A 24204-nucleotide genomic window follows, 5' to 3' on the forward strand; every position below is an offset into this window, starting at 1 on the left:
ATGTTCATCTCGGTGTTATTATTTCGCGTTGCGATTTGGAAGTATTATTTGACAATAAAATGACCAGTGATTTTATACTTTGTTTCGAATGAGAGGCAGCCACCGAGAGCTACCCTTTAAGAAACGCAATAAAGGACTGAGCATTAGGGTGGACCGTCTCCATAATCGAGGTCAGGCAAAAGGTATTCAAGGAAGGGTGGGCTCTCGATCGACGACTTATCGATCAATCTGTCGAACACGACTTTCCAATCTCCTACACGCACCACGGTTTCGAACCACCTACCGAGGTTGAGTGAAACCCCAAGAGGAGACCACTGGCAGAAAATCCGAGCGCTGACTCGGAGTTAGAATTAGAAAGGATTATCAGATCAAACGATGGATGCTGGACTGCAACGCGCATCGCTAAATCTCACTGACGAGGATACCACGATGGTGGCATGCTGATTGAATCGAGTGTTCCACTAACGGAAACATTAATCCATCCAGGAGATCATTTTCACCGTATTAAAGACTTCCGCGTTGCTCGCCGCTCGTATCTCTTGAACACGCCATCTTTTACTGTCTTCGTTTAACAGCGGATCGTGTTAAAATTGTAGAATCGGTTAAATTTGCAACGCGGACGCGACTTCGAGGCTGTTTTCGACAGTAAAGGAACTCTCTGTCGAATTATCGCGATAGTTTTGTCTGTTCGGTCGTTTATACACAGAGAAATTTCGAGTTTTAATTATAGTTGAACTTGAATTTGCTCTCTGGCGGTAACATTCTGGTCAAAATAGTCGGAGAATCACGTTCGTGAGTAATGGAGGAGAACAAGTGAACTTTCGAGAATAACAACGTTTATTTCACACGGTACTATTCTTAACGAAAGCCTAAGACGCATGTTGAATTGTTTGAAGTTTTTAATATCTTAGGAATAGATAAAATTGTTTTATTCGAAGGTAACAATCGCTTTGAGTACTATAAATATCTACATACTTAACAGAGAAGCAATTTTTTTGCCCGTATCATCTTCTTTTTTTCAATATTATTAAATTAATTGGAAGAAATGTTAATTTATCGAAGTGTTTGAAAACTCATAAACAAGAGATCGCGCTTATTGCGACGGAGTAAATTTTCGAAGGAAATCGAGTCACTTTCTTACTTAAACGCGCGGCTTGAACTTGCGCCGGTAAGTGACGAGTTATCGTGATCGTAAAATGTGCCGAGTTCGGAAATTCCCGTCTGAACAAGCTCTGTCAGCCAATTTGTAATTTACACATTCAAGTGATCGATATTGACAACAAGCCACGGTGCAGAGTCTAATGCCCCAATTTAAAGTGCTGCGAAATCGAATCGCGTAGTAATTTGATTCACCGAAAAGCTCACAATCAGTCCGGCCTCTAGTCTGCGTTTAACCTTCCATTGTGGGGTTATCGGCAAACGAATCCAGGAATGGGTCCCCGAAATCGGTGATATTTCAATTTGTCGATTTGCTTATGCAGATCGAGTCTTCCTTCTTCGAGTGTGAAAAACTTTCGGAAATATTGATCATTAGAACCCGATCTCCGGTACCGAGATCGGTACGAAACTGTTCGGGAGAAGTAAATTTTAATTTTCGAAGTTTTTTCGCGTAAAATTATACGTTCAGTGGTAATACAATTTAATTTGATTTAATTACAAACATAAATTGCAAAAAAACATCGACAGAAATGCACTAACATACGTATCGATATTTTGTCATGTTTGTACACAACGTGTTCAATAATTCATGGTCACGTATAGTACGCTGTATTTTCTCATAATCGACATCACATATTTGACGTGTATACAGTACGGTATTAAATATATATTCGATAGAATATGTACAGTAAAGTACGAACCTATACATAGAAAGGTTCGTGATCATCGGATGTATCGATTAAGCACGTACGTATGAACAATAGTTCGCTTATCTTCAGAATTAATTGTTTCGAAAACGAATTTTCGAATGAAAAAATTTTATTCCATGTTTCCTCGTGTCTGCTTCCTATATACATGTTTCTAAACTACTGTAACTAAAAAACCTCAACAAAGTCACGAATGACTTAGGAACAAGAACAAGCGAGATAACGACTCTTATTAAGAAGAAGTCCGATATGAAACTTTTCGGTAAAGTTTCTTGGAAGTTCATCAAGTCCATTGAAAGGTAAATTAATACTTGATGAAAGCTTTATGAAGTTCTTCCATTCATGGCACTAGTAAAATGCATTAAGATTGATTCACGAGATCAGTTATTTACCCATTAAATTGAATTACAACGCTGTATATTATGATTAACAGCTGGAATTTTGAATGCCAATTTTATGGTAAACATAATATTACAAACTTTGAATATTTGGTTCACTTTGCATTGATAAATACATCTTATCACGAAATTCCTTTAGTGAACGTCCTCTTCGCATATACATCCATGAAATTCCACCATTTTCCAAAAATTTATGTCAAATGAAACATATCTTCCTTATATGCTTATTAAGACAAAGAGTATCTTTAGCATCTTCATAAGATATTATTTTTCAGATACAATTATCTACCTTGTGTCTCACTTGTATGTTTCATTTAACAACGATAGAGTGTTAAAGTTTCACTTTATTAGAAAATCAGGAATAAATTATAAAAATGAAATGATTCAAAGTGCAAATATACAATGTTGGACTTGATAATATTTTATCGACTAACGTTGTTATGTCTGCTTTATTTGAACCCATTTCAAGTAGAATGGTATAGGTATAAAAGTGGTAAATTGTTATTTATATTGATATCTAACATTGAGCGATAATTGCTCAAAATAAGGTAGGCCTAACTCGTTCTCAAAAGTATGTTTAAATATTAAAATAGAAAAGAGTAGAGGAAGTATTACCTATTGCTTGTAGGTGTCAAAGTTACTTAAAACTTATTATTGAAAACAGTCGCTCGTACGTTCCAATTTGAACATCAATTATCGATCATTTTCAATTTTGTTTTACAAAAAATTGGAAGAAATTTCAGTAGATATCGAAACACTTCTCCGCCATACATTTTCATCGATCTGCTTCCGAATTGAAATCATCTTTCAACTGCACCTTGCATTCTAGTCACTTACGTGCTTCGGTAAGTTATATTTTATCTTTATCTATATTCGTGTATGCACCTTCACACATGCGTAATAAACTCGTTTAATAATAACAAAAGATGTGTTCGTTGATCGGTAAATTTCTCTCGTAACACGAAGAAATGAAGTAAACGTATTACCTTTGTATTGGGGACGTATGGCTAAAAAGAGTTACGATTCGTTCTTTTTTCGTGTCGCTTGAAATAATTAAAAGTTTAATTTAGTTTCGACGAGTCGATTTTCAGGGAGGTGGAAGACAGTGTATCTAAATTGAACAAGTTTGCATGTATACATTGTCGTTTCGCAGTTGACAAAAGTCCATCGATTTAAACTCTAGCTAGCGGATTCCTCGGTGAAGAAGTTTGAAAGGTTCCTCTCTACGGCACAAGCAATCCCTGCCCCATTCAACGAACGACACTCGATGGAAAACTCTCGGTGCAAGGTGAAACGGGTGTCTTCAGATCCTCGACAGTGTTACCAATGATCGAGGATTGTAACTCCTAACATCCGATTAATCAACTCCCGAAAGTAATCTATACGACGTCGATCACTCTTAACCCTCGAAATCCGGATCTCCATCGGCACTGACGTCAGTATGATTCAAAATGTACAGGATTTTGTGTAACTGGTGGTGCACGCGGGAAGGTGATAATTCTACATGGAAAACTGAATAACATTTTTTCGTAAGAGGACACATCGCACTTGTATTTCTAAAGTGACAAAGTTTTTTCAAGTTTTTCAGGAAGACGAGAAACAAATAGTATTAATAGAAAGAACAGAATTAAGGTAATACGTTTATAATATATATGTCTATAATATATATACATTTATCAAAATGATCTGGGTTCAATGACCGAGGATTAATCAGCATCTCTGATCGTTGAAAATATTACGAAAAGTTTGACGGAGTCTTCATTCCAAGTGAACTCAACGAGGAAAAGCTGACAAACTATCTCCTTGCATTTGCATTCTTATAGTTTCCTTACTTTCTCGAAAAATGAAACTAAGGTTTAGGGTGGTTAAGATTTTTAATCATGTTTGCTAAAACATAGTGAGAATTATAAATAAATTATGCAAACTGAATCAAAATTTGAAGCGAAAATAAAATAATATCAAACAGGAAAACATTTTCAAAAAGTAACAAAATACTACTAAGTAAATGTGTACTAAATAAAGTTTTTATTTATGCATTATCTATCTACAATCTTTGTCACTTTTTTTTTAAACACTTACTTCTGTTATATTATTGCTTTTTACTACAAATTTTAATCCTTTTTTTCACAGTTCATTTATAATTGGCTTGGTGGATCATTTATTTGTTTCACTTCTGAAAATGATTCAAAATTCAATGTTCAAATTGTTAAATACAGCTTGGCGTAATATAATGAAAGTTTAATTAACAAAAGCAAACAAAAAGTTACACAACTCACGGCCAGTAAATTGATTAAAAATATGTTTCCGTGAACCAGAATGTTTCCTGCGATTCGATATAAAAATATTCATCGCGTTTCTACGTTTATTTAACATATATCAATATCGTTGCTCTCGCAGAAAACGATTAGTAAATAGAAGGAATTAATTAAACGTTAATTTCACAACCAATTAGTAAATCCAATCGCAGTGTTTCCGGGCCCGTTATTGTAATTTCCAACGAAAAAGTCTGTACTTCGAAAATATATCGAGATTGGCTGAAGAAGAAAACCTATAGAAACGATAATGTTTGTTGTTATAGCTCGATACGCTTTCCGTAACATCGAAAGTTTGTATTTTTCGATCAACACGAGCACACCTGCGAGCCGCTGGGAAACTGTCGGATTCGTGGGGTTAATTCGAACAATGGATAACAAGAACAGTCTGTACAATAAAAAAAAAAAAAGAAACGCAACAACGGGGTAATCGGAGAAACTTTTCGTGCGATAATTGAAGAATGGAACCGGGTACCGGTGTAAGTATCGCTCGGGACATTTATTCGTTCTTACGGAGAATGAAATGATCAACAGTAACGATGCCATAATCGACATTATTCAAAAGTGTTTTCATAAAGTTTACCGCTGTATTCTCGGCGTTCAAGTTGAGGAAAAGTTCGGTAATAAACACGGGTTTGTGAACCTTTTGTTTTCAAGATACAGACACCTTAAATTATTACGTTTCGCGATAGCACGTATTCGAAGACTTATTCGCATGCTGTATTTTTTACTACGATCAAATACTTTTTAAATACATTTCTTCAATATAATTTTTCAAATACCTTCGTTGATGGTACACAAGCCTATTCCCTCGATAAAATGAATCACGACTTTTATTTACTTCTTATTTCACGTCAACATTTATTTACATGTTTCTTATTTCAGGTTTTAACACAATTAATCAATGTTTGAATAAATTGTTTTCCCTTTTTTAAATTAAATTTTCTTATTCATTGTCTCTGCTTCTTTTCCCATGATTTTTCCATTACTCATTGTATAAACATTTCTATTGATTATTCAACATTTCTATTTATTATTGCTCTAAAGACCACAGAATTTACAACCCCTCCTTTCAATTCATAAAATTGACAGAAAGGGAGAGAAAAACACACATCGTTCTATTAAATCCACGATTACTTAATAGCTTTCTGCATAATTCTTAATCTAGGAGATAATTCGTATTTCCTCTACATAACGTAAACGATCAACAAGAATCGGTTTCATTTCAAAAAGTCAACTTGATCTTACTCTGCATTCATTAAGTATATGCGTCCATTTTGGGTACGAACAAAAATGGTTCTGATAGCTTCCATTAATTTTTCTTTCGTAGTTATTGAAATCATAGAACTTACGTCCTAAATAAAATAATAAGATTGGAAATGCTATATTCTGACAGAATTACGTGTCCCTAATGAAAATTGAATTCTGCAAAAGGGAGGACGTTTAGTCAACATCGCCCGCGCGGAAAGTTTCGGGGGCGTCTCTTTAACGAGTGCAAATTGGCGTACACTGGAAAACTGCCAAACGGCCGAATAGAGGTAATAAGATATTCCAGTCCGCTACCCATCGATTGTTGTAAGAAGCTCCAAGTGTCTTCCAAGTGTAACACTTTCCTGATGAGAGTCAATTTTCCATTCGAATTTTCTTCGAGTCCTGCGGGCATAAACCGTTACCGTTTCCTATACGAATATTCCGTAACTGTACCATTCCATTGCTTCGAACAACGCATCGTCTAAAACCTTAAGCATACTTAAATTGAAATTTGCGATATTAACGATTTTTGGACAAACTTATAAAAACTTATGGTATAAATCGAAGTTTCTTGTAACTTATGGTATAAATCGATATTAAATGTAATAATTTCGAAAGAGTACTTTTGTTTGAGCAAAGATACGTTTAAAAGAATCTCATCGAAGATAAACTATTAATTGTTAATTCAAATTAACAATAGAAAATTCATCGGCAATTCGTAAACTTAAATTGTAATTATTAATAATTTGGTGGGTGTATACTCTAAAAAACTCTTTGATATATATTTCTTGTAGCCAACCACAGTATTATGTACAAAATATTTGTAGTGGTACAATTACAACTGTTACCTTCTTAATTATCGCAACGTGAACAATTAAAATTACTTTACCGTTAGTTAACCACTACGGACGCAATTTAAGAATAATTAACCGGACGATGAAACAATTCGAATTTAAGTAACCTCGGTCAGATAGAAGGACATATCACCGAGGATATGAACTAATTTCACGTTCCATGGCACGAAATAGTAACGAAGCCATCCGGAACAATAATGTATACGCTTTATTCTTAGCCGAAACCGGTTAATACGACAAATAATAATACAGTAACCCTATTTCCAGGTAGCTCACAGAGCAGAGTTTAAATTGGAAGGTGCCCCAGGGCGTCTCGTATGCAGTTAACAGGGGTTATATCCAAGACTTGGATATTCTGCCCAACCACCGATTGCAGTTAACTTCGGCCACTATCCAGAACGGAGGATGATGCAGTGTAAGCATGTTCGAGAACTCGTTTTATATTATCTTTCAAAATAGCGCAGTGTCCGTGGAATTCTCCCGTTTAATTACCGCGCGCTATCTACGCATTCGTAGCTGAATCGCAAGAAGATTTCTCGTAATCTCCCCAGGTACTACAAACGAGTCACGAAGTCTGATTTTTAACAGAGATTCGCCTTTGTTAAAATTGCAAAATTCAAATTGAATTTTGTAATCTCCTCGGTGCATTTTGGAGTATATGTTTTAAGGTGCTGGTATGTTTTTCTTTATGTAAAATTGTTGGATCGTCTACGAAGAGATATGATTTCACTGGTTGTTCTATTACAGATAGAACAGCGTTTATGGATATTCGTAATAGTGTTACGCATATTATCGAGCCTTGAGAAACTTCATTTTGAAATATTACGAGGTTTGATAAATAGTTGTTAACTCTGACTTGGATGCTTCTTTCTTTTCAGGAAACTTTTTATAAATAAGAAGTCTAGTTTCTTTAAAATATTTAATGTTCTATTTTTACTACTACATATTGATTTAAATTTTATTCATTATTTTTCATATCTTCGATCGTTGAAATTTTAGATTTATTAAAATTTTATTAATCTTCGTCTTATTTCCTGCTCATTTACTACATCGTGTTTCTTAAACTACAGTTCCTAACGAAAGTCAGCAGAATGATCAAAAAGGTTGAATTAATAAAAGTAATTGTTAGCGTTGCAAAATTTGTTTCTAGAATTCTTTACACAAATTCTTTCTTCTACATTCTTCTCACAAATTGGGAACGAAGAACGTGCAACAAATATATATACTTGGTCTCTATATTCTTCACACAAGGAACGTACAACAAAGATATACTTGTCCTCAGCATTTTTTACACAAACTAGAAACAAAGAATATACAACAAAAAATTACAAACCGTTAACCTCTTTAGGAATACCAAAGCTACTATATAATCTTTCAATTATTTTCAACATTACAATACCGATGTAACCACCGAAGCTTCGAGTGAATATTCATAATCGATAAGACCCGAGAACATTGTCTCAAAATTGCTAGATATCACAGACCAGCACCACTTAGAATTTCATTGGAATCCGAGAATCGAATAATTCGCCCCCGAGGTCAAGTGAAATTACCAAGTTGCTCGATCTTTGTATTCCAGCGCGAAAAAATTTAATATCGATGATTCGAGTGGCCATTACTCGACCAAATCCGACAGGGGGTACGCAAAACTTCAAATTGAATTCGCGACTACGTCGATCCCCTCCCGACTCGCGTCCAGAGGAGGTAAGAATAACAGAGAGCAATGGGAGGAAGGTGGAGAAGTCTCGCGCTAAACATTCCGCCGGCACAAAGCGAATCCTCGCGAAGAAAATACCAAGCGAACAACACCGCGCAATTCGTTTCGAATCGAATGGGGATTTCTCTTTCCGCTCGAGAAACAAATAAAACTTCCGTCACGCTCGGCCAGGCTTTTTAAGACTCCCAGGTCTTCGTCACGGTGTTCCTTTCTTGTTTGGAAACTAGCAAGCTCTGCCACGGAGGTTACCGACCTGGACTTAATACGTACACTTATCACGCTGCAATGATCCTGTTAGCAACTTTTTCCTACCCCTTTCCGTACCTGCCCTCTCGCCCCGGGGCCCTTGCCATAAGACAGACAGGAAAAGGGAGACGGTTAAACGGGTGAGCCTTTATTGGCTTTGGAAGCCACGAGAGTGCTCTCTAGTCCGCCCCGTTCCTCGCGCCGACAGGTCAAACTTTGTCCAAAGCAGAATGTTAAAAAAAGAGAGAAAAAGGAAGAAAAAAGAATTTAAAAAAAAAAAAAACGCGGAGACGCTCGTTTCGCGAGGGACCGCTCGAAAATTAGCTCGTTGGACGAGTGGTAATTTATTTTCGGGGGGATGGAGCGAAGACGAGTGCATTCCGTTCTATGGATTCGGAATTTGCTTAAAAGCGGATAGCCGCTTGGCTGTCATAAAGCCGAGCTGTTTGACGAAGACTTCGTGGAGTCAAGTGGTCAATTTAATTTGGTCGAATTGCATACTGACGCGTGGGTTGGTTTTGGGGATTTTTAAGCATCCACGACCACTCCGATGTATAAACAGAGTCTACCGGATGATCCCCCAATTGAGAACGTGATCCCGTCATTGTCGAACGAATCAAGACACTACAATACAAGACGAGCCTTGACGACGATGAAGTGTATCATTGATTAATTCAGATGAATTAATTTTACACGATTCGACCGAAATGTAATAACAGCGATATAAATATTGAAATAATCGTGGAATTTTTACCGCACAAAAGTAGTGTAATTGGTAGCTTTTTAACCGGAAGCTTGTACGAAAGTCATTTTTAATGAAATGTAAGTAGCTTCTATGAAGTAAATTGAATTTAAATTTTAAGTACAAATGTGAATACGATTAAGGGACAAAAAGTATTGTACTTTACGTTTAGGTTCGATCTGTAGTGGTAAAGAAAAAGGGGAGGAACAATTGGGTAAGTTGAAGATTCACGAACTGACACGAGAAAAAAAGGTGAATTAAAATGAGGAGGGTTCACTCGAGTTAACGAATTTAATCGCGTGTTTAAAAGACAGAATATTGGAAAGTGAGTATGTATGGTCAGGTAATAGGTTGGAATAGTGAGGTACAGCACGTGAAGAAGAACTAGGGAATTTAATGGAATGAAAGAATGAAATGCGAATTATGTACGTATTGTGCGAAGCGTGCAAAACTTGAAATGCATTTATCAAATTCTCTATAACGAAACCAATTTCAACGCCCCAGAGTCTATTAGATATTCACCTTTCGTCGACTGACAACGAGATTGAACTTTAACTATGATCCTTACTCTTTTGTGTGCAATACTCGATACTATATTCGAGTATATTTATTAAGTAGTAACATTAAAATACATGTCACGAGCATGTGCCAAGAATAAATTGATTTTTGCAGAAATCGAATTATATGTGTAGATTGTAGTTTCGAAATTTTATAGTTGGGGTCTTCAATGCTAATGAGAGACGATTACCATTGTTTTGTGTAGCGAAAATAGAAACATTGCTAAGTATCTGTTTCGATAGAATTACGGCTGGCTACATTACAATGGAATTGAAAACAGATTACAATAATACAAGCACTACAAATTATTTAGCAGGAATTATTCCAACGTTCGATCAAATGTTTCCACGGATATTAACATGTTACGATAATTATACATGATAATCGTTGCAAAGGAGTATAATGTACAAAGGGTTTATAAATATCCGCTCTTTGGAGTAATTGTGAAACAATAGGAGATGTGACAAAACTGTAAAAAAGTATTTATTATGTTTCTTTTTTTTTTTTTAATTTACAAATCGATATGTAGTACGAAAGAAACAAAATTCCTCTGCAGTTTTTTAAGACAATACGAGCTTCTTTTGTATCTTTTATTATATATGAAACAGTATATCTTTATTTCAGTGAAACTGTATATTATTTTCTACAATGTTTAAAAAGAATGAAATGTCCTCTACAGTATTGAGCTTCGAATGATCCTACTGTACATATTTTATATATTTAAAATAAAATACAATTACATTTTGCAAGACCACCGATGCACTTTGGAGAAAAAAATTGCATTATAGACTAATAGAGGTTATCGAACGATGTAAAATTTTTCTTTACGATTTTTATGAATCTTCGTTTAGAATGGAGCTACATATAGTCTGATCCAATTACTAGAATTATTCTGTATAATCTCTTTCAGAATACTGGCATGTACATATGTGAGCGTTTAGTTTTTGAACTAATTTAAATACTATAAAATAAAGGATACCGTGGATCAGTATCATTTAGAATTTTAGTTTACTTCATTCAAAGGTATTAATCTCCGAAAAGTTTGAAATAATACAAGGAGAATAAATTTCTACAAATAGATGTTTAAGTAATCCACAATTTTCTTTTGAATTTCATTTTTCACTTTCTATTAGAAGTTTTCATTCGTATCCCCTTTGCATTGTAAGACGCCACTCTTGGGAATGCATCTCATAGTCTGGAAAATACTGTTCTACGTGAAAAATGACGGTCCTATTATGGTTTTCTCGTATCTTCTACCATTTAGTTACTGCTTCAGACGATGTATATTTATTAACGTCCAGTGTATTTTCCAAAATCAGTTCTTAAAACGTCACAAAATACGATCGATAAATCACAGATTTGAAATATGTGAATATGGGAAACACAAGCAAACCGTATACAGAATATAATGTATTTCATAAGTTAGCATAAACGACAATATTAATATTTTCTAAATTAACATAATGAATAATATTAATATTTCATCGGTTAATATAATAGATATTATTAACATTTGATAAGTTAACATAATAGACAATATTAATATTTTATAAGTTAACATATTAGACCGAATGAATTAACAATTCATTTTTCGTAAGTATATTCATGTTCTGAGTTAGTATATCATATCCACGATCCACTACTCATCGTCTTTCGTACAAAAATAACTTCTCAATCCCAACCGTAAAAATGTTACGAATCTCCTTCCCAATTGCTTGAAATCTGAATTGTTCGAAACAGTTGGTACCCGTACCGGAAACCGAGAGTCCCTTAAAAATTAGTCGACTCGGGTCTCAAATTCCCATTACCTTCGAATTATCTACGACGTGGCGGCCTCGCAGTCGTTAGCCACTAAAATTACCGAAAGCAATTAAAAACTCGCCGAGCGATATTTCAATCGCGACCGGTCGATTTTAATTGCACCCGGTTCTCCATCAATTCACGATGAATATCACGAGCGTGCCGTTGAGCTCCCCTAATTGAAATAATTAACCACGCGACGCGGCCGATCTGGTAATTAAGAGACGCAACGGAACGAAGACAAAGTCGGGCTCGATCAGCGGGAACGAACAAAACTAAAAACTCCGTTCTAAACGCGAGGCGGGGCGTCGAACAGAACCTGGTCGTCGATCAGGGACAAACAAAATTTTCCGCCGACGGTTTGCACCGCGACGCGACGATTTATCCGCGCGTCTAATGATGCGTGGAACGCTAATTAATTAACCCACGTGACACGCGGTGCGCCACGCAACCATCCACCCACCCACCCACCCACGCGTGCACGCAAACACGCAGGCCGTTTAAGAATCGTACCATTTTCCTCGTTTCTGTGCCGATAATTGCGTGACAAATTTTAATTAATTCACCATAATTATCCAGGGTGGACCGTGGATAACGGGGACACGACGAGTGATAGCCCGTTTAACGAGAGTTTCCGCGTTTTAGTGTCCACCCCCCTAGAATTCCCCCAAGGGACAACGAGAAACAGCCGGGAAGAAGTTCCGTGGCGCGATAATAAGAAAATTGCAAAACTTACCGACATCCTTGGAACCACCCCATGTCCCCAGTTGCGCTTGGCGTGCTAATCGAGACAATGCGTCCACGTAGACGCGGGATGCGGCTGCGGCACCTGGAAAATAATGAAACACACGGCGATTGTAGTGGCCGAGCAGCAGGTGTGTCGCGATTTTCTATCTCTCTCATCCCCTTTTTCTTCGACGATAATTCAACCGGCTCGCCGCGTTCCCTTTAATTAAAGGGGACCACGGAGAGTCTTAATCACTTGGAAATTTTATCGATTCCCACGAGAAAGGAACTGTTTTCATTTCTGTTGGGAACGCTTAACAATCGCTTTCTCTTTCGCTATTCACGAGTATACTTGTCGAATAAATAACGAGCCTTGAACGAACTATTCTTACTTACGTTTAGAGTAGTTCTCGGAACGAACGTAATTATACAATCCGCAAATATGAAATTAAAATTGTACACATTTGAATAAACTGTCTTCATTCTCGTTTAGAGTCGTCGTGAAATAAACGTAATTATATGACCTCTCTCTGCGCGCGCGTGTGTGTGTGTAGCTCGCTGGACGATATATATGTGAAATTAATATTATAATCATACATATTGGCGAGAAACCGTGACAGCAAAAATGATAAAGCACTGCAATACCTAAAAACGAGAACATCAAGTATAAGCTCGCTTAAGATTGCAGAAAAAGCAATTGTTCTTGGTATTATTTACATACCCTTTAATATAAGACAGTTGAGATTAAGAAAGTAACGAAGTAGACAAGAGGGAGAAATAAAGAGAATTAATGGAAGAGAGACTTACAGTTTAAATATCTTAAATTAAAAGGCAAACATTCCAGGGACTGTTTGCACGTTGATTATCGAAGTAGTTTTCGATGATTAAAATTTTGAAATACGTAAGAAATTAAAAGCAACGTCACTTTATTAACGATCTCCGATATGTATGAAAGCTTGCAGATAGAACATTGATAAATACTAAACGTGTATTTTACTTTTGACCGATATTCGTACTCGAAAGATGAAACCTAACCTCAAAAACTCGGATGAAATACATATCTATTTAAATTCCTCGATAATTAATGAAAATAGAACAAAATATACGCGAAAAAGAATTCTATCGAGCAACATGATCCAAATAATATTTACGTCAAACCATAGATGGTGCCATTGTACCCATTCCGATTACATTTAATAATTATTTCTTAGGTAACAATTACCCCTAACTGAAAGTCGAACGATAAATTCTTCTTTGTTATTCCTGCAGAATACATTTTTGGAAAATTGTTCCCATATAGAATATATTCTTGAAAAATTATTCCTATATAAAATATATTCTTAAAGAATTGTTCCCGTACATAATTACCCTATCGTTGCAAATGTTTCGCAGTGCCAAAATAAAAGTTTCGGCTTCCTTTTTAAACGAAAAATAGCTAATGAACCAGAGGCGTAACTACAGATTACAGAAAACTTCATTAACTTTTTCTACTTGCCACGTACTGGTACAAGCTCGTGCTTGTAACGAAAACACCGAACAAAAAGGCGCACCACGCACGAGATCTCGCCAAAGGGTTCGGCGAATAAAAACGCTATTAAAAGTACTCCGGTTATCAATAAAGAACAATCATTTTCCGCGAAAGCTCCTCGTTAAAATCTATGGGGCAGAAAAATTGGGACGGTTCTACGGAGAACACGGGAAAAGCGAGTGGGGACGTAACGGAGGGTGGATCGGTGGAAATTGGTGGTGTGTACTCTGTTCTCTCCGCCAGAGAATCCCTCATAAATACCAGAGTCGTACGGTTCGTAACTGGGTACAGCGACACGGGGCGAACAAGGACGAAAGATGGAAGAAAAAGTCGAACAAGAGTGGCAGAGTGGAAACGCGTTGTACTCCGAAAGGAACGAATTTATACAGGATGCGTTAAAAAACAAGGTCCAAGTTTCGAGGAGCTTGTGGTACTCACCGAAAGGAATAAAAAATGTCCAATCGATATAGGTACTACGATCGATCCTTTCGGCGTGAAACTAACTTTTCTTACTTACGAACAATCGGTATCGTGAGTGAGTCTCTTCGGGGCAAATTGAATGTAAACAGAGGAACTTAAAAGTATCGGTTCAAGGTTGTCAACACGAGATTAATAATTTCGACAGAGATTACTTTATAAACGCAAACATGATACGAATCTTTAGTATTCGTTTAATGTTTCGTGTAATGAGTTATATTCTCGAGTTGTTGATAATGTCTGTCTATCTCTTCTAACATGGAAGTGGCTAATGGGAACGTTTCTTTAACGTTTGTACGCAGAGAAGTATCCTAATCAGTGAATTGCGTCTCTTATATTATTTAAAAAGAAAAAAAATCGATTATCTACTGTGACTGGAAACATTTTTATCATCTATTTCTTTTCTTTCTTGCTTCGCTATAATTAGAATCTGTCTCTCGACGATAAATAATTATTGTATCATCGATAAAGTGAGTAATCTTTGTTGATATTAGCGATCTCGTGTTGGCAACCTTGAGTCGATACTTCGTAACCAACTTTTCTGTTTACCTTCAATTTGTTGCGAAAAGATTCACTTCGGATATCGAATGTAAATAACAATAGTTAGTTTTACGGCGAAAAGATAGAACGTAGAAGTTATGTTGATTACACGTTCTTTATTCCTTTCGGTGACTACTATAAGTCCCCAGAAAGCTTAGACCTTTTTTTTACCACCTTGTATAAAAGTTTTGAAGTTGTTTTACGACGAACTGCGAGTATGTTCGACCGAGGGAGAAGCTGACATTTCGGATTTTATTGTTAACGCGTAAGATGTCAGGGATAGATGAGTGGATATTGCGAGAGACAGGATTCAGAAGAGAATTTGGATACTTTTAATTTAAATTTAACGTGTATGTATGTATATTGGTTAGGGCGACTATTTAAAATAATTGATAAAAGAGAGAAAAAAAACACAATAATCACATAAATACGTAAAAGTCATAAAAGTAACATAAAACATAAAACGTAATATAAAACGCGTGTTGTTACGATGCTTCTTCGACAAAAACTGATCCTGAAAACGCACTTTCGTCTAAAATCTAAACAAAGGACTGTCATCGACCTCGACGAGAGGATGAAAAGGCTTCTCGTGTCATAACTACTTAAATAAATTAAAGTTTATTTCATAATCGTACATTTCTTACAAACGAAAGACCTCGAACTGAAAAACAGAAGTTTCGTTCGACCGAAAAGGAAAATCGGGAAATTTCACCGGCTTTGTTTGAAATTTCTCCAACCGAAAACTGCAGACTCGACTAAGTGTTTGCTCGAGTTTCGCAGAATCTTTCTGAACCCGAGTACATGTCAGTCAAACACGCGACCGTGTCGTGAATAGACTAAAACATTCCAGAATGGAAACCGAACACGGTCCGTGAAAAGTTATGAAAACGTTGCAAATATAAGAAGAATATTTTTAGAGATCTCTGGACAAAGTACGGAGACACCGTTCTCGCGAATTTAAAGGAATCCGCTACAAATTCTGTTTGCACAGAAACGAGAAAGGAATCGTACGCAGTTACGATAACTTTGCAACGATATTCACGTTTCCGTAAAAAGTAGTAAAAAATACACTCGGTAGTCTCAACCCTTCACCTCGTTCGATATTCGAGAAAGTTTAATGGGCAGAAAATTATTCCGAGAACAACAGAACGCCTCGCAGAAACGAATTAGCGGAATTTTCTGTGAAAATATGTAATTTTACGAAGCACGGATATTTCAGAATTCCCTTACGCGTCGTTAACAATATCGAATCGTTGAATATTGTCGAGTTTACCGCCAATATATAATTTTAATAATTGTAAATTATAATGATCACGAATGTTGAGGTATTTACAAACAAAATATTTACAGCCTGAAAAAAATAAGGATGATAATGGTAGAATTCAGATAATTGTTATTAGATTAAAGTAATTATGCAGTTAGAGTCGAGGATTGAAACAAATAATCTTGTACGTGCTGTTGAAAATTAAATACAACTAGGTCCTTTCTAAATCTATGTTTCTTGCACTTCGCTAATAGGAAATCGAAACTGCCATTAAATGTAAATAACAATCTTAACGCGTTAATAATGTTACATTTGTTCTCTAAAATTTACATCTTGAAAGAGATCACGAAATTCGTCGTTGAAATTTAGTAGTAATATTTGTTGCACAATTTTCCGAATAATAGAAACGAGTCGCCATTCGTGAGAAGTTGATCGAGATTTTCGAACAAGGGGACAAACGATACCCTATCTTGTCTCGGCCATTCGTAGTCGTGAAACTCTTTCTCGAAGGACTTTCCGCCAGAATGGAGAATAAAAAGGAACGAAAAGACTGATCCGGTCTACCCATTACGTTCTCCTTGAAGAAAATCGTCTGTCCTTTCCATTCACCCCTGTCGAGACAAAAGCAGGGCATTAGACGAGCACCCGGCCCGAATACCAATGCGTTAAGTAACCGAAAAGCTTCGGTGTTAAGTCACACTCCGTACTTTAATCCATCCTGTTTTGTTCGAAGAATCGTATTAATTGTGAACGCACCGCGAATCACAACCTCGAACTTGTTAAAGCGTACAAAAGCTTTAAGCCTTTCCCTCTTCAACCAATTTATGCCATTGTTCGCGTTATTTTATTGTGGAAGGCAGTAAAATGTTTCCAAAGTACACTAAATAAGGAAAATCCTTTTATCTTCGAACGAAGAAAGTATACATTTCTATACCTTCGTCTCTCATACTTTTGAACATCGAATAATATTAATGGTTTATAGATTTCATCGAATAAAAATTATTTCGTTTTTTCCGTCTGGATACGATTTTCAATTAATTTCAAACATCACTTACAGCGGAGATTCTGCAAGTCGAAAATTAAAAAATATTTGTTCCTTCGATAAAATCGTTCTAGGGGGTGCAAAACACCCCCTCGAAGAAATTTTAATTTTCAATCTATCGCGAATATCTGTGAATTTATAAAAAGTATAGAAAAAAAGTTTAATTCGAAACTTTACGAAGTAAAAACCACCGAATTTTTCTTGTTCGTACTGTTTGTTCTAAGGATGTTACGTAAAATAACATGCTTCGATTAAGAACATTAACGAACCACGAAATTGTTTTCCTTGAACTTTTCAATTTTCCTATTCTGTTCTCGAATAATTGATCGATCTCTCGTCGACCCACGGTTCTTTAATAATTACATCCCCTAACCAAATTAACGGGTGTTTTAATTTCGTTATTCGTCGTATATCGCTAACCTGTTCAGTTTACAAATTACGTAAACATTTAGAAACGTTAATTGTGCCTCTCTCTCCTCCCGTGTAAAGTAGGTCAAACTCATTAGTTTTGTTTCAGAAATCACGCCCTACCGTGCAAAACACGTGGAAATTCAAACGACCTTGAGGCTTATTACGTCTATTGCAAACTCGAGCTTCGTCCTGTTACCTGGTCCTTGTCCGAAACGCTTTGGTTGACGGGGAGGTTACCCTCGCCCCGTTGCGGTGTTAATTGTTATTCTCGGTCGTTCCCGGTAATTACACTCCGTTCCACGAGCAAAGGCCTCGCTCGCCTTCGAGTGTATAACACCTAGGGACCCCTGCCACGGTTGTATTGCAGTTTCCCACTGCGTCGAGATTCGAGACAAGAATTCCACGATATGAAATTAATTATCGATCATTTCCGACCTTTTTCTTCCCTTCGGAGATAATTTAATCCCACGGGGTTGGCTCTTCGCGTCCGAACATCAACTTTGTCGTTTACAACGATTCACAATCGATGTTCGCAAAATATCAATTTCTTTAAACAATATGTTAAAAAATGTTCATTTGTTTTTACTTTTTTTTATACAATTCAACGTTTCGAATCTTTGTAAATTTGCCAATATAAACTAGAGACCAGTATGGCAAAAATACGTATATTTGAAAATTTTGATTCGATCCTTTCGATAGAAGTTACCATTGATACAATAAAATCAGTTACAATGCGAAACGTGAATTTTCGGAGCGTACGAGAACAATTGTGAAAACGCGTATTGTTAATTAGTCTTTGGCTGCCAAAAATTGTCGTTACAGGTAGAAACGATCCGCGTTATTGTTTCTGATTGAAAAGGTAGGGAAGACTTTCATAACCGCGTGATCGAAATTACACTGGGAAATACGACTGAAAACACTCTATTGTTAAATATTGCTTTCATTTTTTTGTTAAATATTTTCTATTTGTTTTATTTCTACAATTGTGCAAATTCAAAAAATGCTAACTTTATCGAGAGTGATGTATAATTATATGCTTCCATCAAAATATCAATTACATCGATTGAATTGACTTTCATTTTTCTACTGAAAATATATCACTATATCACAGGACCTACATCACCGAACGATACACGAACATTTCGATTCGTCCTAAAAATTCACATTCGAGTGAAGCAACGATTCCATCAACACGCTACTGCTCGATACCGATTTCAACCGGAAATTACAGTACTCGCACATCCCCTATCTGTATTACTTCTTGTCGCAGTCCGAGAAAAGAGAATTCCTATTCCAAAGGACAACACCGAAATCGTCCATTATCCGTTCCCCAAGACCATCGTTTCATCCGGAGAAATATTAATCGATGATACACGCGTAACCATTGGGGAAACAAAGAAACCATTAACCGCGTAGAATTTCACCGGAGAAATTCACGTTCGATTTGCATCGGTTGCAAATCGGTTTCGACGAAGAGGGATCGTTTGAGTAAAATCGTTGAAAACCCGATCCGGAAAGCTCGTGGCCCTGAATGGTGCGGGGGAAAGAAATGTTCAGTGACAGCCGGTCCCTCCTCGGAAATGAAGCGGAAGAGAGACGCATGTAATCAAGCGGATGTCGACGCAAAATTTCAAGGAGGGTCCCCGATACCTGGAGGTTTCGCATGTGACGCGAGGGAAGCAGATTTCCAGAGTATTAGCAACCCCTCCTGTAACCACCGACAGCTCCACGCATCTTTTATGACGAACGTGGTAGAGGATTTTGACTTTACACGAGGTTCGCCGCGTGAATGCTTCAGACTGGGGGTTCCGCGATCTTTCTTCTTTTCGCACTTCCTCCTCTGATTCCTTCTTTTCAACCACCGCATTCTGGTTTCCCCTTCTCGCGATTTCCCCGCGTGAAAACGCGTCTGGCTGCCGCGGTGGTCGGATTCCGTGATAATTGCACGAATCGTGGACTTAATGGCAGCAAATTGACTCCTTGATTCGAAATTATTCCGTGATTCGAAAAATCGATTTCGATACGCTCGACGTTTATACGTAAATTTAACCTTCGTCGCTGATGAAGCGATCGGTGGTAGGAAAAGTTTCTATGCTCAATTTTATAATTTATTTTACGATGTTTGTACTTGTACGTATACGTAGACATTAGATACGAAAATAATCTTACGGAATTGTTGAAAATAGTAGCAAAGTTCAGTTTATCGACTGCACTCGAGCGCAATAATTAGAAGATTAACATTCGGCTGTTTGTTCGCGAAAGTATTATATTAATTTTGAGGATATCTACCAGGCTGTAAATTCTGTAAAACAGAACGAGACGATTTATTATTTTTAACTATTTTTGTAATCTCTATCAAGCCTACCGGTCGTTTATTATTTTAAACGCAACGTTTTATTTTCTTCTTCAGAAAATTATACTAGTTTGAAGAAAAATATTGAGAAACTGTATTAAAGCTTTCTGTGGGTACCAGAAACCCCCAGGAAAATAGTATTCGTTTAGAGTAGCGACAAGGGAATAAGAAAGACAAAGTATGACCGCCTAGTTGAAGATATTAAACATTTTCTTCACTAAGTGAACAAACGAAAGAACATACAATTTCTACCATTACTAATATTCATTTCTGTAGATAATTCTCCATCAACCGAACGAAAGAAATAAACAGAAAGATATGAACCGTACTATAAACGATGTTTATACGAAATTATAATGCAAACAATTGTACAGTGTACACAAGCTTATGAACCAACCTGATATGAGAAAATATTTTGGATATAATTTAATTTGTTCGAAATGAAAGTTATATTTGAATATCTGTTTGCATTTTGCAGAAAAACTGGATAATCGTACAACAAAGGAAAGCATTATTTTCCCTGTCGCTATTTACATAATCAAACTATTATTCGCTATTATTCGGTTTAATTAGAAATCACCTGTATCAATAAACGATAATTGGAATATGAAATCAAATCGATTGTATTACAAATTTATGCATGATCAACGTTGCTTACATTTATATGGTATTATTTATTACCAGGATCGATGAAATATTATTATTTTACGAGCAAATTAAGCAAATCCTACATTTCCAATTTTATTTATCGGAAGAAAATATAAATCGAAAAAAGTTCGAAAGAATTATATCGTTCGAAAATGTGATTTTTTTCGCATTTAATTCGCGTTGAGAAGAATCAAATCGTTGAAAGATTGATTCGTCTATGTCGTCGTTATAATTTCATTCTGCCCATTTTCAGATATCAGCCGATAATTGAAAATTAAGCTCCGCGACAAACTTTCGGCGAATAAAATTCTTCGATCTCCGTTCGAAATTCATTTCATTGAATGTAAATACGACGGCTGTACTTTAAACTTTGCTCTTTCCCCTCGAAAAGATCGATCAAACCATTTACATAGAAATATCGCGCAAATTGTTTCCTCGATTCGAGACGCGACTTAATTCCTTCGTATTGACAATGCAGTGATTGCTAAAACGGTGTACATTTATTACACTTAATTTAATTTAATTGCTCGGCAGACTCCTCGTGCAAATACACTTAGGAAAATACGTTCCAGACCTAAGGAAAATTTCAACTATTGCTGTTCTCTTTCCGGAATCTGGAAATTACCAATTCAAAATTATTTAAATCTTGCTCGTAATTAAATTAATTACCGCCTTCTCGAGGTACACATTGTTTTCTAAAATATTTAGAAGCTAATACAACGTTCGTTAATGTTTGCATCAACCAACCTAATTCCTTAAATCGTCAATCGGTTGAAACGTTTTATTATAATTTTTGAAACGTTTTCTGAGTCACCTTCGGTACAAAGAAGTCACGTCGTACGTCCTAAACGTACTTGAAAATTAAATTTGAAATCTCTTAACTCTTTCGAGAGTTTCAAAAATAAATAAAATATAAAAACGTAACGCAATGAAATAAAAACGTGTCCCACACACTGTGATTCTAAACCAAAATTTCTCTAATATATTTAAAGATCCAGGAATCCATTCGCTCTAAAGCTGGTCGATAGATCGAGCCCAGTGAATTATGCTTCATAATTTAAAATCAATTATACCGATAACCGAGCTCTCGCTACCTCGGTAGTGAGCTCGGCTGTGCGAACAATCGCACGTTTATTCTCGCAAGGTCGGAAACCGCGCTTCGCGCTGAAATTCGCCAGACGAGAGCGAATACCTTGGTGATTAAAACGAGCGATTGCAAAGCCCCGGGTTGGTGAAATTAAAATTCCACATTCGCGAAATAAAAGGATATACGAAACACGGAAGGAAGAAGATTCACCGCGAAATATGAAGAATCGGTTATCCGGCGGTATCGACGAGGATCAACACCCAACGTAATTGCAAAAGCGGGTCTGGAAAGGGTTCGAAGAACGCGGGGGGCGCAACCCGAACCTTTCTGATAGGGACGTCGCATTAAATCGTGCGCTCGATGGCAGGCTAATTAAGCATAGTCCCATAGCGTGTAATGCGTTCGCTCCAACTCCGGGCAAATTAACTCGAATTCTCGATGGCTTAACAAAAACCCTCCGCCCATTCTCATCGCTACCCTCCGTCTGTCCGTGAACACCGTAACGAGGTGTGGGTATGAAAAACGAAGCTCCGTCACCATAAAGATGAGGGGGTAAACACGGCGGGTTGGCTCTGAAAGGATGCAACTGAATCGGATTCGTCGTCGACTAATTCGTTTCAAAAACCGGAGGCGACAGAGCCAGTCAATTAGTGTTTTCCTCTCGCTCTTCCGACGAGCGACGCGAGAGGAAGCCGCTCACACCACCGCTTCAGCTTCCTGGGGTAGACCGCCTCGGAAATACGGGCTTTTCCATCGAAGCTGTTTAAGAACGGCGGCGACGACTATGGCGATTTCTTGCTCGAGATCCGAGGTGAGAAATTGCGAACACCGTGGAAACTGCGAGAACGAAGGTGTTTTTATTATCGGCCGATCTATTCGGTCGGAAACGAAATCAAATTTTACCTCGCGACGATATTCGACGCGAACAATACGCCAGCCACGTGGAAAATATTTGAACCTACCTATGTAAATTTTTCCTTCGAGGGAATGAAACGCGTTCTTCGTGGAAATGAGTTTACTGACTGTTTTCAGAGACCATTGTATCTAGGGTGTAGAATTTGGTACCGTATGTAGCGCTCTTACGAAGGTTAATCGATAAGACGAATTTGAGAGTAAAATTGATCGAAAACAAGTTTTGCTTTCGATCGGTTTAACACGGAAATTTTTTAAGTTGTAAGTATAGTAACTTTGGGTAATCCATGGTGTTTTGAAAACGGTTGCTTTGTGATTACCATTTACTGTAATCGAATTAGAGGACGTTTCTGACGAGTGTAGTTTTTCTGACCCTGGAATTAATTTAGGAAATTACAAGCAATATACGTTCGTCAGATCTTCGAATTTTTGGATTAACATATTCTTGCGAAAATACTACTAACGTAAAAATATTTTTGGTAAATTTACCAGTTCTTTGAACTTTGTAGTGTCTGCCTATTGACAGTACTCTTGTACATATCTATTTAGATTACCAATAGGTTTTCGTTTTGTTAATAAATTATTGGCGATACTATGCATGAAATAAGATTTCAATCGAGATGCAATAATCTTTGAATTAATATCAAGAAGTACAATACAATTACGGCAAACTATATGAAAATTGATCAGATATATAGATAAGAATATTTTATAATCAACAGAAAGTAAAAAGAATTAATAATTACGATCACTGCGCTCAATTTTTCATAACCAAGCAATGTAGACTACTAGCTTGCATTGAGAAATAAAAAATAGTGATGATTTCCTTTTATTCTATCGAGCAAAGGTATTTCATATAACCGGGGATTGGTGAAGATCGGTAAAAGTATTGTTTATACTCGTATAAATTTCAATCATTTCTATTATTTCACACTGCTTCACTATCTAGAGGAAAATAGTGTATATACGCATATACAATGTAATACACGAAAAAAATTTTTTTTAAATATTACAATTTTTCCACCCCGTTGGAAAAAATCTCGTAAAATGTCGTTTCTAGATCTCGTCCAACGTACCGAGTACATTCGTAATGAAATTTTTTTACACGAAACGCATCAACCAACACCATTTTTTTACACAAACACGTCAACTAACATTCTGTGTTCACACAGAAACACTTCTGAAATATTTTTCGAACGATTCGCGATCCCATTCGAAACAATATCCCCTCCCTTCTTGTTTCGCGATCGAATCGTGGACGTTCTACTACGATGAAACTTCAATCAACCGCGAAACACAATGTCCGGAAAACTCTGATGGAAAAACCACCACAGCAAGGCGTTAATTCGGTACAAAGCGCGAGCCGCGTCGAATCGCGCTCGAGGACGAGAACGAGCATTCGTACGAACGTCTTTCGCGAGCGTTCCAATTCACAGTTGAACTCGACTGTCTATCAACAGCCTAGCAGGATGC

General features: G+C 36.8%; 1 protein-coding gene across 1 annotated transcript in view; it reads right to left on the bottom strand.

Annotated features, from left to right (window-relative positions):
• The window catches only part of Irsp53 (Insulin receptor substrate 53 kDa), a 292637-nt gene that overhangs the window by 101874 nt on the left and 166559 nt on the right, over positions 1 to 24204 (bottom strand). The window contains exon 4 of the mRNA XM_076316148.1: positions 12480 to 12572. Coding sequence (XP_076172263.1) covers positions 12480 to 12572 — 93 coding nt within the window. The remainder of the gene's footprint in view (positions 1 to 12479; positions 12573 to 24204) is intronic.

The sequence above is a fragment of the Ptiloglossa arizonensis genome, chromosome 7 (assembly GCF_051014685.1).
Source record: "Ptiloglossa arizonensis isolate GNS036 chromosome 7, iyPtiAriz1_principal, whole genome shotgun sequence".
NCBI classification, from domain to species: Eukaryota; Metazoa; Arthropoda; class Insecta; order Hymenoptera; family Colletidae; genus Ptiloglossa; species Ptiloglossa arizonensis.